Here is a 12,636-nt window from a genome sequence, read left to right as displayed (position 1 = left end):
GGCACCAGCATGACCTGAACTTACTGTAATCATTTCTGCAAAGATCCTATTCTGTGGTTCTGGGTAGACACGTAGATTTGGGGAGACGCTGTTCACCCCACTACAGCAGATGCTCGGAGCTGCTCTGTGATTCAACAGTGGGGCCCTATTGCTCTTACTGAAGTTGTTTAGGGAGATTGTCTCGCTCCCACCTACTTCTGCTCACACTGCTTCCTCTGCCTGGAAGGAGCTTGACAGCATGTGTCCACATGGTGTAGCCATCGTTCAGCATTTAAGACTTAGCACAAAAACTCAGCTTTGCCGCCTCAGTGGGTCTTCACCTGAAACCCTCCACATCCACTCCCACAGTCACATGTCCTGTCACAGCCCATAGATCACCACATCGATGGGAGCTAGAGCCTCTTGAGGTTCTGTTCATATCTGTGTCCCAGTCCTTGGGATTTAACGGGTACTCATAATTCATACTAGCCTGTGAATGGCTTTGGAGAAACTGGCTATTAAGAGTTTTGAGTGTCAGCATCCTTAGTTGGCTCACAGGAAGATGAGTATGGCCGTGAAAGCAGACCTCTGCAGATTTTTACTGGGACTGGAACACTCTCTCTTCAGGGCTTTCCCATCAGCACACCACCAAGGTGATCAGAATGATGGTGGCTGGCATTTACATGGGGTGTTAACACGTAAGAGATGCTTCCACATTTTTCACACACGAAGAAAGCTGTTTTTGTTGACAGAGTGAAAGAGGGCAAATGAATATTTGAAAAGAAGTGGCTGAGACCTGAATGAGACTTCCCCACTCAGGGAGGGCCTTTCTTGCTGCCCTGGGAGACATTAAAGACTAAAGTATGAGGGTCTCGGACTGGCTGAGCTCCGAAGCCTGGATATTTCTGATTTTAATAGCATGTATTTTTTTTTTAAGATTGTGTTTATTTATTTGAGAGAGAGAGTGGGGAGAAGAGCAGAGGGAGAGGGATAAGCAGTATTCTTCCCATCCTCTGTGCTGTGCTCAGAGCCCAACATGGGGCTTGATCTCACAACCTTGAGATCATGCCCTGAGCCAAAATCAAGAGTCGGATGCTTAAGCATGTATTAACTGCAGAGACCATAACCAAATCCAGGGAAAAGTGAATGACATAAGCAATTCTTTATGTGTAGCATGTGTGTGCATCTGTGCATGTATGAGTGTGCACACACATGCACATGCTCTTCTAGACTTAAGTGCTCTTACTTGCCTGGTAAGAGAGTGGAAAGGAGGGAGGTTGTTGGCCACCATTGTTTCCTTCAAATATTTGATGAGCTTTCACAAGAAAAGGGGAGTTTGGGTCCAGAAAGAAGTGGTGGGCGGACCACTGGGCAAATCTTAGAGAAAGGTCATTTCAAGGCCATGTGAGAGTGAACTTTATTTTCTCAAGGAGGCCAGTTGCCCTCTGGGGTGTTAAAAAGAGAATTGGTACGTGGATTGGGAGTTTGGCCTAGATGGGCTCTGATTTCTTTGCTTCTTGTGTCTCTGCTTGGATGAGCACCAAGATTCTCTTCGTTCTGTGAAGAGTGAAATGTTGTGATTCAGTGTAAGTGGAGTTTAGGTCATGCTTTCATGCCCAGAGACTACATGAATAATCGAGCCACCAGCCAGACTCATCTGTTGCTGCCAAATGCTCGGGCTCCTTAGTAACCTGACAGTTTGTGGTTGTCTGATGCCGTGTAGCTTATAAATGCATTCCCTGGCATTATTTCATTTGCTCTTCCCATCGTCCACATGCAACAGTAGGTGCCCTCTGTCCAGCATGGACCAAGAAACAGGTTCAGAAAGGGAAATGACGTCTCCGAGGCTGCAGAGGAGCAGGAGCAGAGCTGGAATCTCAGCCTTCTGACTCTGAGGCTGGTCCTTCTTTACAGTGTGTGCCCTGGAGGCCTCCCTGCAAGTAGGCCTGATTTTCAGGAGGCTGAGAGTTGGTAGGAAACGCTGCATAAAAGCAGACAGTGGCATCACCTTAGAGTCTAAGTCACCAAGAGAGCTGTGTGGACAGGATCTGCTCTGGCTTGTTTCCTGTGGCTGTGCCTCATGGTGGGCTCTTGGTGGGGAAGACGGGGGCACATGGGGACAGACAGGCCTCTCCAGCATCCATGGACATGGAAGCTCACAGTGCTGCTGTATACAAGCCATTTGCTTTGGGCCAGGTGCTTGGAAATAGAGTATCTCATTTAATCTTTCATACCAGGCAGGCAACCCCTTCTTAGGAGCAAGAAAGTAGGGAGTGGATTCACGAGTCTCTGATAATTTTTTCCAACCTCAATGCCAACTGATTGTGAAGTCTCAGAAAGTCATAGAATTTGGGTTTGTCCCCACTGATATTTAAGCTCAGGAGTTAATAACTGCCACAGGAGACACCAGACTTCAGCCAGCACCTCGCATATTTGAATCTCACTGTCTGTCCCTAGAATATCTGACCAGCTACCCCCACCACCCCTAGTCATTTCTTTGAACTTCAGTACTACATTTTATAGGGGTGCCGGGGTGGCTCAGTGGCTGAGCATCGACGCAGGCCATGATCCTAGGGTCCAGAGATCGAGTCTCACGTTGGGCTCTCCACAGGGAGCCTGCTTCTCCCTCTGCCTATGTCTCTGCCTCTCTCTGTGTGTCTCTCATGTGTAAATAAATCTTTTTAAAAAGAAGTAATACATTTTATAAAGTTGAGTATTTGGGGGCCACTTATGTTTATAGTAGGGCTTTCTGTATTCTTCCCATCCTCTGGGCAAAGAATCAGAAGTTTAGAGAAATGAATTAGCTTGTTCAAGATCAAGAAACAAATGATAGAGCCAAGAGTCCTGCTGTCCAGGGCCAAACCCTGGTGCCATTTGCTCCGCACATGCTTTCTCCCACAACAGAAACACGCAGAACAGCAGGAGGCATGAATAGCTAGGACAGTAATTTGGTTCTAGTTTTGTTTTTCAGAATTCATCTTTCAAAGACATGTCTTTCAGGTTTTTACGAACTCAGATGTGAACTGTGTTTGAAGATGCTTCTCTGCTCTAGGGCAAGCACAAGCCCCCCATCCCTGTTGCCACAGCAGTTGTGTGACAGTTGTCAACAGCACTGGAGATGTTTTCGTGGTTGATAAGCCACAAAAGGCCACAGGCCTTCTTGTTTCACCATCTTTGTCCTGAAGAGAATAGACCAGTAAGGCCACATGGCCAGCAGTGAGTTGCACTTTCAGAAGTGGCCGTGGAAGTGCCTTGGACGTGTGTTGATCCGTTGCTAGCCTGTCTTTTCCGTGAGTTCACGTTGGGATCAGCCTGGGCCAGGCACACTTGACAGGTTCACTTTCACACTGGCAATAACTTCGTCTTCTTCAGACCCTAAATATTGCCTCATCCATGTTTCCCTCCGTGCACATATCTGGGAGTCCTATCAGTGCACAGGTCCGTTACAGCTCCACATATCACTGTGCTGTTTTCCACAAATACATGTGATCTGTGAAGAGGTGTTTGCCTGGATGGTGCTACGGAATGGTAGGTCAGAACACATATTAGCATTCTCTACCTCGAGAGGATGTTCCTTGTCGTGGATTTTTGGTGGGGCCATGTCCACAATCTGTACATCAGCCTCCTCCTGCCTATAATGCAGGGTTTCCACGTAAGGATTGTTTAGTTAGATTACTACTTCTCAGAATATGACAGTGATAAAAGAGATGGCAAGTTTCTCACCAACTTGATTTCTCTTGCCTCCCTCCTTCCTTAGAGATGATCTGGTCTGAAGACTGAGACTAAGTGAAGGGTTTTCTTTTCTCCATCCCTGAGGCCCTTCTTGCCTTGGAAACCCCCTGGTTTTAGTAAACACATGTTTAGGATTGATCCTATACCTGTTGGAATTTTGGGTTTCCTACATGACCAAGTTGAGCCAAATGAGTATTATGTTCTTAGGGGAAGTTGTAGGAGGTGTCCCTTGTGTACAGGGGACTTTCATGGCCAAAAGAGGGAGTGTAGCATGTTGGAGGACCTCTTGAGTCTTGTGTGGTGGCTGTTGATGGCTGTGTAGTTAGGGATAAATGAGTGGAAGCCAGAGGGTCAGAAAAGGTTCCTAAAAGATATTGGGCCTGCTTTGGCCTTGGAAGATGCCATATGTGGAAGATGGCAAAGAACAGAGGCAGGAAGATACTGACCCTTGACCTTAGCCAAGGAGAAGGGTGCTTCTACATCCTGGTCTTGCGGGCCATGGCTGAGGGCCAATGCCAGGTGCCCAGCAGGATGTCCCCTCAGTGGGTACCAAGTCGTTCTTTTACTGGAAAGCTAAGTGATCTATTAATAGTTGTTAATCTATTAATGTTACTTTGAACCTACAGTTAGGTATCTGACAAATTCAGTCAATCCACAGCATGAATCAGGATCCAGAACAGAGATGAAAAAGACCTTAGACTTTGGATTGAAATAGACCTCAGACTCCCCATGCCACAGCAGGTATCACTTAGCTGGAGCAGGCTTCCTCCCTTGGGTCCCTCGAAGCACTTTTCCCTGTTTATACTCTATAGAAAGAGGCTTGCCAGAGGCAGAGAGTCTACGGCACCTGGGGAGGACTGTGATCGCCATTGCCATCGTCAGCGGGAATAAGAAAAGATGTGAAGACACAGCCAGTGCTCAGACTGCCCTGCAGTGAGGGGGTGTGGGACAGGTGGCTTCTGTCTCCTGTGGGGTCTGACATCTTCCCTTGGCTCCCTTCTTGGCCCAGCTCATAATTAATATGTGAAACAGCCATCCTGAGTCACCAGCAAGGCTTAAGTCATATATAGCTTACTCTTTAAAAAGGTGAAAAAAGGCATATTGAATTTTTTTTTTTTTGGCATATTGGATTTTAATGCAAATTTCACAACCATTTTTATTTAAGTTGGGTACTTAGTTATGCATATTTTCTGGTGTGCGGAGTTTCTCATAGCTTGACATTTGCTAGATCTGCTGGGTGTTGCACAGAGAGTTTTCTATAGGCAAGGGAGGGCCTACAGCCTTCTCAGAAGCATTTCTAAGTTTCCCTGGAGAGTCACTCAGCTCTTGGGTAGCTCATCAGCCTGGGGACTGGCTCAGTCCACTCTGTTTCTGGGTGAGATGACAGTGCTGGAAGAAGTGAGCCCTGCCTGTCTTCTTCCCCTCGTCCAGTTCCCCTGAGCAGAGGTTCTCAAAGACAATGAGATCCACAGATGTGACATGGGCAGCTCCTAGCCCGTCTTCCCTGCCCCATCCCTGAGCACTCCCGAGGGCCACCAGGGCTCTGGAGTGAGTGGGCTTCTAGGGGGCCGTGGACTTGCCCCAGTTTGCCCTGCGCTGGAAGAAGAAAGGGTGTGGGATGTGCATCCCAGCCCAGGAAGCCCTGCCAGCCCTGGGCATGGGCACACACCCCTCCTCTGGGCAGCACAGTGCATTGTCTGTGGTGTTGGGGTGGGGAGGTTGGGAAATCGGGCCACCAGGCGCCCATCCAGCTTTCTCTCACCCGTCTAGCAGGCCCTGGCTGAGTTAGTGGGATCCCCTGGGCTCCCCTTTGTGGCCTGGCTGAACAGAAGAGCCAACCCCAGCAACCACAGGGGGGGTTGTTTTGAAGACAGGCCTGTGAATAATCCCTGAGTCGCCTTTTTTATTTTTAAATTTTGATCAGGGAAGTAATTTTCTGCTGGAATCCAGGAGCCTAGAGATGTTTCCATGTCCATATGGAAGCGTGGGAGGAAATATTTGCACCCCAGCATGTCTGTGTGCAACGAACTGAGGCATTTCAGTGTAGAGGGGCGTCTTGTGTCACCAAGCCTGGAGCCTCCGGAGAAGCGGTGCAGGGGGCAGGGAGTGGGAGATGTGCTTACAATGGCAAGTTCGAGTGTGTGCGCACATGTGTCATCGGGCCATGGAGAGTCTCTGGATGGAAGGGGGAGGAGGAGAAGAAGAAGGGCTGGCCCCACTTTGGAAAATACCAGAGTCAGAGGTCAAGGAGGAGACTAGGCCACACTGAGCTGGAAGCCACTGGGCAGACTCGCACGGGAACAGAGGGGACTTGTGTGCAAAGACTTATGACATGAAACCTCAACTCAGGGGCCCCTTCCCTTGTTCGGGGAGCTACTCTTGCACCCACCTGAGGCTGGGTGTTCCAAAGCTCTTCTCCACGTTCCCCCGACCCACGCATATTCCAGTTAGCTGCCTGGCCTTGGAGCCGCTCCTGGCGTCCTGTCTTTGCATGCCCAGGGCTGGGCGGATGGAGGCACTCAGCGTGAAACGGATGATGAGCAACTGGGTAATGAATGAGCAGGGCTTTGAAAATGTGGATTTGCTCGTAGGGCTCTTCTACTTCCATGATACAGGGTTAGTCTCGCCAGATTCTTCCAGCCCCCCGTGAGTGTGCAGGTCAAGGCCGGTACTAAGCAGCAAGACTGTGGATCGAGGCACCATGGGAGGTAACTCAGAAAGCTTTGCCATGACTGCTCTCCAGGAGGTTAGCTGATTGACTTCTAGATCGTTTTTCGATCTCGTGCTAAATGACAGGAGCCGAGCAATGGGTTGACAGCGTGTCCAGCCAATAGGTTAGAGGCTGCGTTGTCTCAGTGTAAAGTGAACATCTGCAAGCTATGCAGAGTTAGGGTGGTCATCCAGGAACCCAAGGCAGCTACGTCTTGGCTCCCAGGCTGTTGTGAGTAATCCTTATAACCACAACTGCTTAGCAGGTCTAGGGAGGAAAATATAAAGGGCAAGGTAAAAATAAATTAGTGGAGGGATGCCTGGGTGGCTCAGGGGTTGAGTGTCTGCCTTTGGCCCAGGGTGTGATCCCAGAATCCCAGGATCGGGTCCCACGTTGGGCTCCCTGCATGGGGCCTGCTTCTCCCTCTGCCTGTGTCTCTGCCTCTCTCTCTATCTCTCATGAATAAATAAATAAATAATCTTAAAAAATAAATACATAAATAAAAATAAATGAGTGGAGTTGGCATCAGTATGCACACTGTCCCACAGAGGTCACACATCCCAGGGAAAGAGCACAGGTTGGGGGCTTGTGAATCCAGATTGGACTTGCAGCTCTCCTGTTTGGTAGATGCATGCTATGTGCTGGTCAGAGATTTTTCTGAACCTCAGTTTTCTTACCTTGAATGATTGTGGAAGTCAGACAAGATGGTGCATGAAAATCCGTGCTGTATTAGTACAAGTTTCTCATCGAAGTGGTGAGTTGCCGACATCTATGGCCAAGAGTGAGTTCTTTTGCTGCCAGTAGGGAGTATGGGTGCTCCCCCTCCACTGCCTTCCCACCCGTTGGTGTTTCCTATTCTCTGCTCCTCTGCTGCTGTCTGAGGAGCCAAACAGGTGACAGCAGAGGTCAAGGACATTAAGGCAAGGAGAGTCCCCTGTGTCCCCTCATCCCAGCTGAGGGCCAGAGACAACAGTCCTAGAGGCAGAAGGCCTCACAGACCAAGAAGGATCAGAATCTCAGCAGAGGGCTCGGAAGGGGGTCTTGCTTTCTCTGAAAGAGGGAGCTCCAGCTGGCCCAGGGCAGCCCAGAGGACGGAACCTTGGGATTCATTAATGTCTACAGCCAGCTGCTTTCGTGTGCCCCCTGCCCTGTGTCCTGTACAGTTGTAGTTTGATCTCTGTAGAACCCAAAACCCAGCCTTCCTTACAGCAAGAGACGGGAGGGGGGGTGGGGATGGAGCTTAGAGGAGACCCTGTACTGGGACCCGAGAAACCTGAGTCTACACTTTGTTCTTTCACGCATTTGTCCTGCCACCACCTTTAGGTCTCTTGACCGTTCCGGGAGCCTCCGTCTCTTCCTCTGTAAACTGGGAGAAATGGGAAAGTTCTGTGCAGCCTCAACAAACCTAAGTTACAACTGATTCCTTTCTCAACTCTTGGCTAGATGAGGTGGATATAGCCTGGGAGGAGGCCAAGAAGCCACTTGATGACCGAACTCAGTTTCACCTTTCAAGTCTCATCCTGGAGACAAATGGCATGGTCAGAGCCAGGAGCCTGCCACTACAGGAGGTTACCAGTAGTGTTCCGCCCTCCCTCCCTCCAAAAGAGGATTTATTTTTGTTGTCACTTGGGACCTGCTTCTTTGATGAAAAAGCATTGCATTAATTTTGCTCTCTTTTCTCAGTATCCAGCGAGCAGCATTGGTGGTTCTGGAAAATTACTATAAAGATTTCACCATCTATAACCCCAATCTCCTAACAGCCTCCAAATTCCGAGCAGCCAAGCACATGGCCGGGCTGAAAGTCTACAATGTAGATGGTACGTGCCTTGAAATGGTGTCTGTGGTTGGTGGGGTGTAGGGGGGCACAGGTTGGACAACTCTTTAGCTTAAATTTTATGGTCCGTTTTGTTTTTCCTCCCCTCAGTGTCTGTCTTTCTGGTACACTCTCAATTCAGAACAATTTTTTTCTTTTCTCTTTCCTTTCCTTTTTGTTTTCTTTCTTGCTTGCTTGCTTGCTTTCCTTCTTTCCTTCTTTCTTTCTGCAGGCAAATATACTTTCAAAGGAATGTTGATTTACAGTCTATACATGTGGGAGGTTCATTCATTTTGGGGTTTTCTGATTGAAAACAATAGTGATGTGTGTTTCCTGCCTCCTGCTGGGAACATCTATGGAAAGCTGCTTTTCAAATTTTGGGTCAGTTACTTAAAGGCTCCATGAAGTAACTCTCAGTAGCTCAGGCATCTGGTGAGATACTTCCAGGGATTTCTCAATCCTGGCTGGGAGCTGGGGCTGAGTGGGTGGCAGGAGGCCAAAGGCCAAGCCGAGGACATGAGAGCTGCATCTCAGGCTATCAGATGGTTCAGTGCAAGAAACAGGACACAGTGTCATTTCTTGCTGGGTGTCTTGGGTCAGAGCAAGAGCTCTGTAGAGCCTAGAAGAGGATCATAGTATTAGCAAGTCACGTGATCAATGGACGGTTGTCAATTTTTACTGAGGTTACCCTCCCCATTTTGGCGAGGGTAGGGGGTGACCGGGAGGGGGGTCCTTTATAAGATGTGTGTTCAGTTGGAATTCCCAGAGGGTTGGTAAACGTCACCTGTGATCTGAAAACTTACTGAAAATTCCCACTGGTGAAACCAAACCATTAACCAAATAGTTGATACAGAAGAAAGCGTGTGATATGCTTTGTCCTTCTAAAAAGTTAAAGTGATCTGTGGTCAGGGGACCAGGGTGGGGAGTTGCGAGTCTGTGTTCACAGACGTGCCGTATTGCAAGTCCTCAAGTATTTTGTTTTTTTATTACAATTGTGACTCCAGTGACCTTCCAGCATGGCTTATTGTCCTGTGCGTAATCAGTGTCTCTGTGTCCCCTGACTTTCTTTTCTCTCTGTGCTTGTTCTCCCCATCCCTCTCATTCTCTCTCATTGTCTTGTTGCTGAAATGTGATGTTCCAGCTACCCTTATGGCCAAACTGCAGCTTTATGTAACAGATGGTGAGTAACCTCTACAGCATTCTCTTGTGTGTTATCTTTGGCCAACATTTTCATTGTCCGGCATTCTTCATCTCCTTCTGAGTTCTTTTTCCATTCCTACTGATCAAATTGGGTTTCGGGGAGATTTCCTTCTCATGAGCATACCGAATGTGAGCCAGGAGTACCATCCACCCTTTTGGAAGTTTCTTTTGACATTTGTGTATGTGCCTCTCAGAAGGTGGGTGGATGGTCTCAACAGACCATGGTACTAGTTTCCTGCTGTTTTGCAGCCTCTTGGCATTAAAACTGTTCTTCTTCCACTGTCCTTCCCCAAAGGCCCCAGTAACAATGCCACCGGTCAGTCCCGGGCCATGATCGCTGCAGCCGCTCGGCGCAGAGATTCAAGCCACAACGAGTTGTATTATGAAGAGGCAGAGCATGAGCGGCGGGTGAAGAAGCGGAGAGCAAGGTGCGTTGCCCCCCGCACCCGACACCAACACCTTATTGTAGCAGACTTTTGATTTTTTTATCTTTTTTACTGCTAAAATGAAATCTCAGTGTATAAACGTGAGCTCCTCGAGCCTTGGAAGTGTTCCTGCTCGATTGTTTCGTGTGCACCATCATCACCAGGAGGGCTTATTAAAGCACAGATCTTTTTTTTTTTTTTTTTAATTTTTTTTTTTATTATTATTTATTTATGATAGTCATACAGAGAGAGAGAGAGGCAGAGACACAGGCAGAGGGAGAAGCAGGCTCCATGCACCGGGAGCCCGACGTGGGATTCGATCCCGGGTCTCCAGGATCACGCCCTGGGCCAAAGGCAGGCGCCAAACCGCTGCGCCACCCAGGGATCCCCAGATCTTTTTTTTTTTTTAAGATTTTATTTATTTATTCATGAGAGATAGAGGGAGAGAGGCAGAGACACAGGCAGAGGGAGAAGCAGGCTCTATGCAGGAAGCCTGATGTGGGACTTGATCCTGAGACTCCAGGATCACAACCTGAGCCAAAGTCAGACACTCAAACACTGAGCCACCCACGCGTCCCTTAAAGCACAGATCTGAGGCTCTGAGGCCCCACCTGCAGAAGTGACTGACTTACTATTCAGTGGGGCTGGAGTTGGGCCCAAGAATTTGCATGTCTTACAGATTCCCAGCTGATGCTGACTTCCTATGGCCCATGCTTGGAGCAGCCCCCTAGTCCACCCCCAGGCCCTTGCGGGTTCTAAGGTTCTGATCGTGTTAACATGAAGTGGACAGAGTTGGTTCCCATCATGGATGCTGGGCCTCTTCCTTCCTTTTCCCAAGGGGCTGCTGGTGTGGGTGGCTGGATCGAGGCGGGGGATACAACTCTGCTCCTTTGCAGGCTGCTTCTGTATCACCAGCCGCCCGCCTCTCGGTACTTGCAGGGCCAGAGTTTGAGGAATCTTAGAGCCCTTTTCATCTAACCCTTCATTTTAGAGTTGGGAAGATTGAAACAAGCTCTCCAAACCCCCCTTAGTGGTAGAATTGAGGACAGAGGTCAATCTCCTAGTCCTAGGGCTCCCTCCATCTCCCCCCTACAGCCCCCCTCCCCCTGTGCCTTCCTTTCTCCCTCCCTCCCTGCCCAGCCATCTGGAGTGACCGCTAAGGAGGGGAGGCTTGGGTGAGCTGGTGGCAGGCTGGGACACAGAGGTGGGGAGGAGGCCTTCTAGGCTCTAGTGCCTTGTGGCAGGCACTACCCTAACAACTATCCTGTGTCCTCACCCCCCCAGACTGGTGGTCGCAGTGGAGGAGGCCTTCATCCACATCCAGCGGCTCCAGGCCGAGGAGCAGCAGAAAGCCCCAGGGGAGGTGATGGACCCACGGGAGGCCGCCCAGGCCATCTTCCCCTCCATGGCCCGGGCTCTGCAGAAGTACCTGCGTACCACTCGGCAGCAACACTACCACAGCATGGAGAGCATCCTGCAGCACCTGGCCTTCTGCATCACCAACAGCATGACCCCCAAGGTGCGGCCTGCTACTGAGCTCGGCAGGTCCAGTGGTCAGGGGTGCCCGGGGGCGGTGCAGTCCATGGCTTCTCCAGAGCACCAGCTCATGAGGATTAGCAACTCCCATTTACTTTATATTACTTTGGTGCAACTGGTTTTTTTCAAATTGCCTTTTGACAGACTCTGGATTTAGGCAGAGGAAAGACTTGGACTTGGGAGTCAATATAGGTAGAACTCTCTGGGTTCCGGAGCTGAGCTGACTCATTCTAACCTGGCTCCTCCACCCACGAGCTGGTGTCCTTGGGCGAACAGTGTGATGGCTCTGGGCCTCACTTTCCTACTCTGTAAACTGGGGCTAATTGTAATATGTACCTCTTTAGGTTGTTGTGGGAACTAAAAGAGATAGTTTGTGTGAAGGGCTTAAAACCATGCCCATCATATGGTAAGGACTGAACACATGACTGTTATTGGTGGTGGAGAGGATGCCATCACCTGGTGAGGGATTTTTGGGTGTCATGGAGGTAGTTTTACTTGAATGGTCTTTTGAATTACTATATGAGCACACTTTTAGGGATGCTGGTAGGAGACAGCCATATATTTAAGAGAGGGTGTGGCCAAGGAAACAGAATAGAATCATCAGGTTAGCAAATGGCCTGTCATCAGGTTCAGATCCTAGCTCTACCAGTTGATAGGTTTGTATCTTTGTAGAAGTCACTCTATGTTTGTTTCCTCTTTCATAAAATGGGGAAAATAGTAGGATCCTCCTGATAGGGTTGTTGTGTGAAAATTATATTAAATATGGCAACATGACATGTCAGTCACATGCTAGAGAGTAAATGAGCTTGGCATATAGTGCACATGTAATGTTTGGTGGCTTTTGTCATAAGGACCCATGTTCATGCACTGCCCTGTGTGTGTACCATCTATGGTAGCATTGTCACTCCTCAGTAACAACCCTTAGGAAAGCAATACAGAAATATTTAGTAAGAATCTGTAAAGCTTTGCATATTCTTTGACTCACTAATCCCTCTCCTAGAAAAAGCGCTCAGCACAATCGGATGCATACACAAAAATACGTGCTTTGCAAAATAATCTGGAATAACTCCAAACTGGACATAACTTAAAAATAGAACAGTGGCTTCTAAATTATTATGGTGTATCACCTGTTAAAAATAGAAGGAATCTTTGTTAGTATATTAAGTTACAAAAAACAATGCAAAAAAAAATATGAACACGGTGTTAATCTTTTAGTTTCCTTGTTGCTTCCATTTCCATTT

At 48.6% G+C, this 12,636-nt stretch overlaps 1 protein-coding gene across 4 annotated transcripts in view; it reads left to right on the top strand.

Moving 5' to 3' along the window:
• VANGL1 (VANGL planar cell polarity protein 1) overlaps window positions 1-12,636 on the top strand; it is a 47,710-nt gene that overhangs the window by 31,887 nt on the left and 3,187 nt on the right. For all 4 annotated transcript variants that reach the window (XM_072766806.1, XM_072766807.1, XM_072766808.1 and 1 more), the window contains 3 exons: window positions 8,105-8,238; window positions 9,730-9,862; window positions 11,144-11,378. In XM_072766806.1, the coding sequence (XP_072622907.1) occupies window positions 8,105-8,238; window positions 9,730-9,862; window positions 11,144-11,378 (502 nt within the window). The remainder of the gene's footprint in view (window positions 1-8,104; window positions 8,239-9,729; window positions 9,863-11,143; window positions 11,379-12,636) is intronic.

Source organism: Vulpes vulpes, chromosome 8 (assembly GCF_048418805.1).
Source record: "Vulpes vulpes isolate BD-2025 chromosome 8, VulVul3, whole genome shotgun sequence".
NCBI classification, from domain to species: domain Eukaryota; kingdom Metazoa; phylum Chordata; class Mammalia; order Carnivora; family Canidae; genus Vulpes; species Vulpes vulpes.
This window is presented reverse-complemented; position numbering and strand designations above follow the sequence as displayed.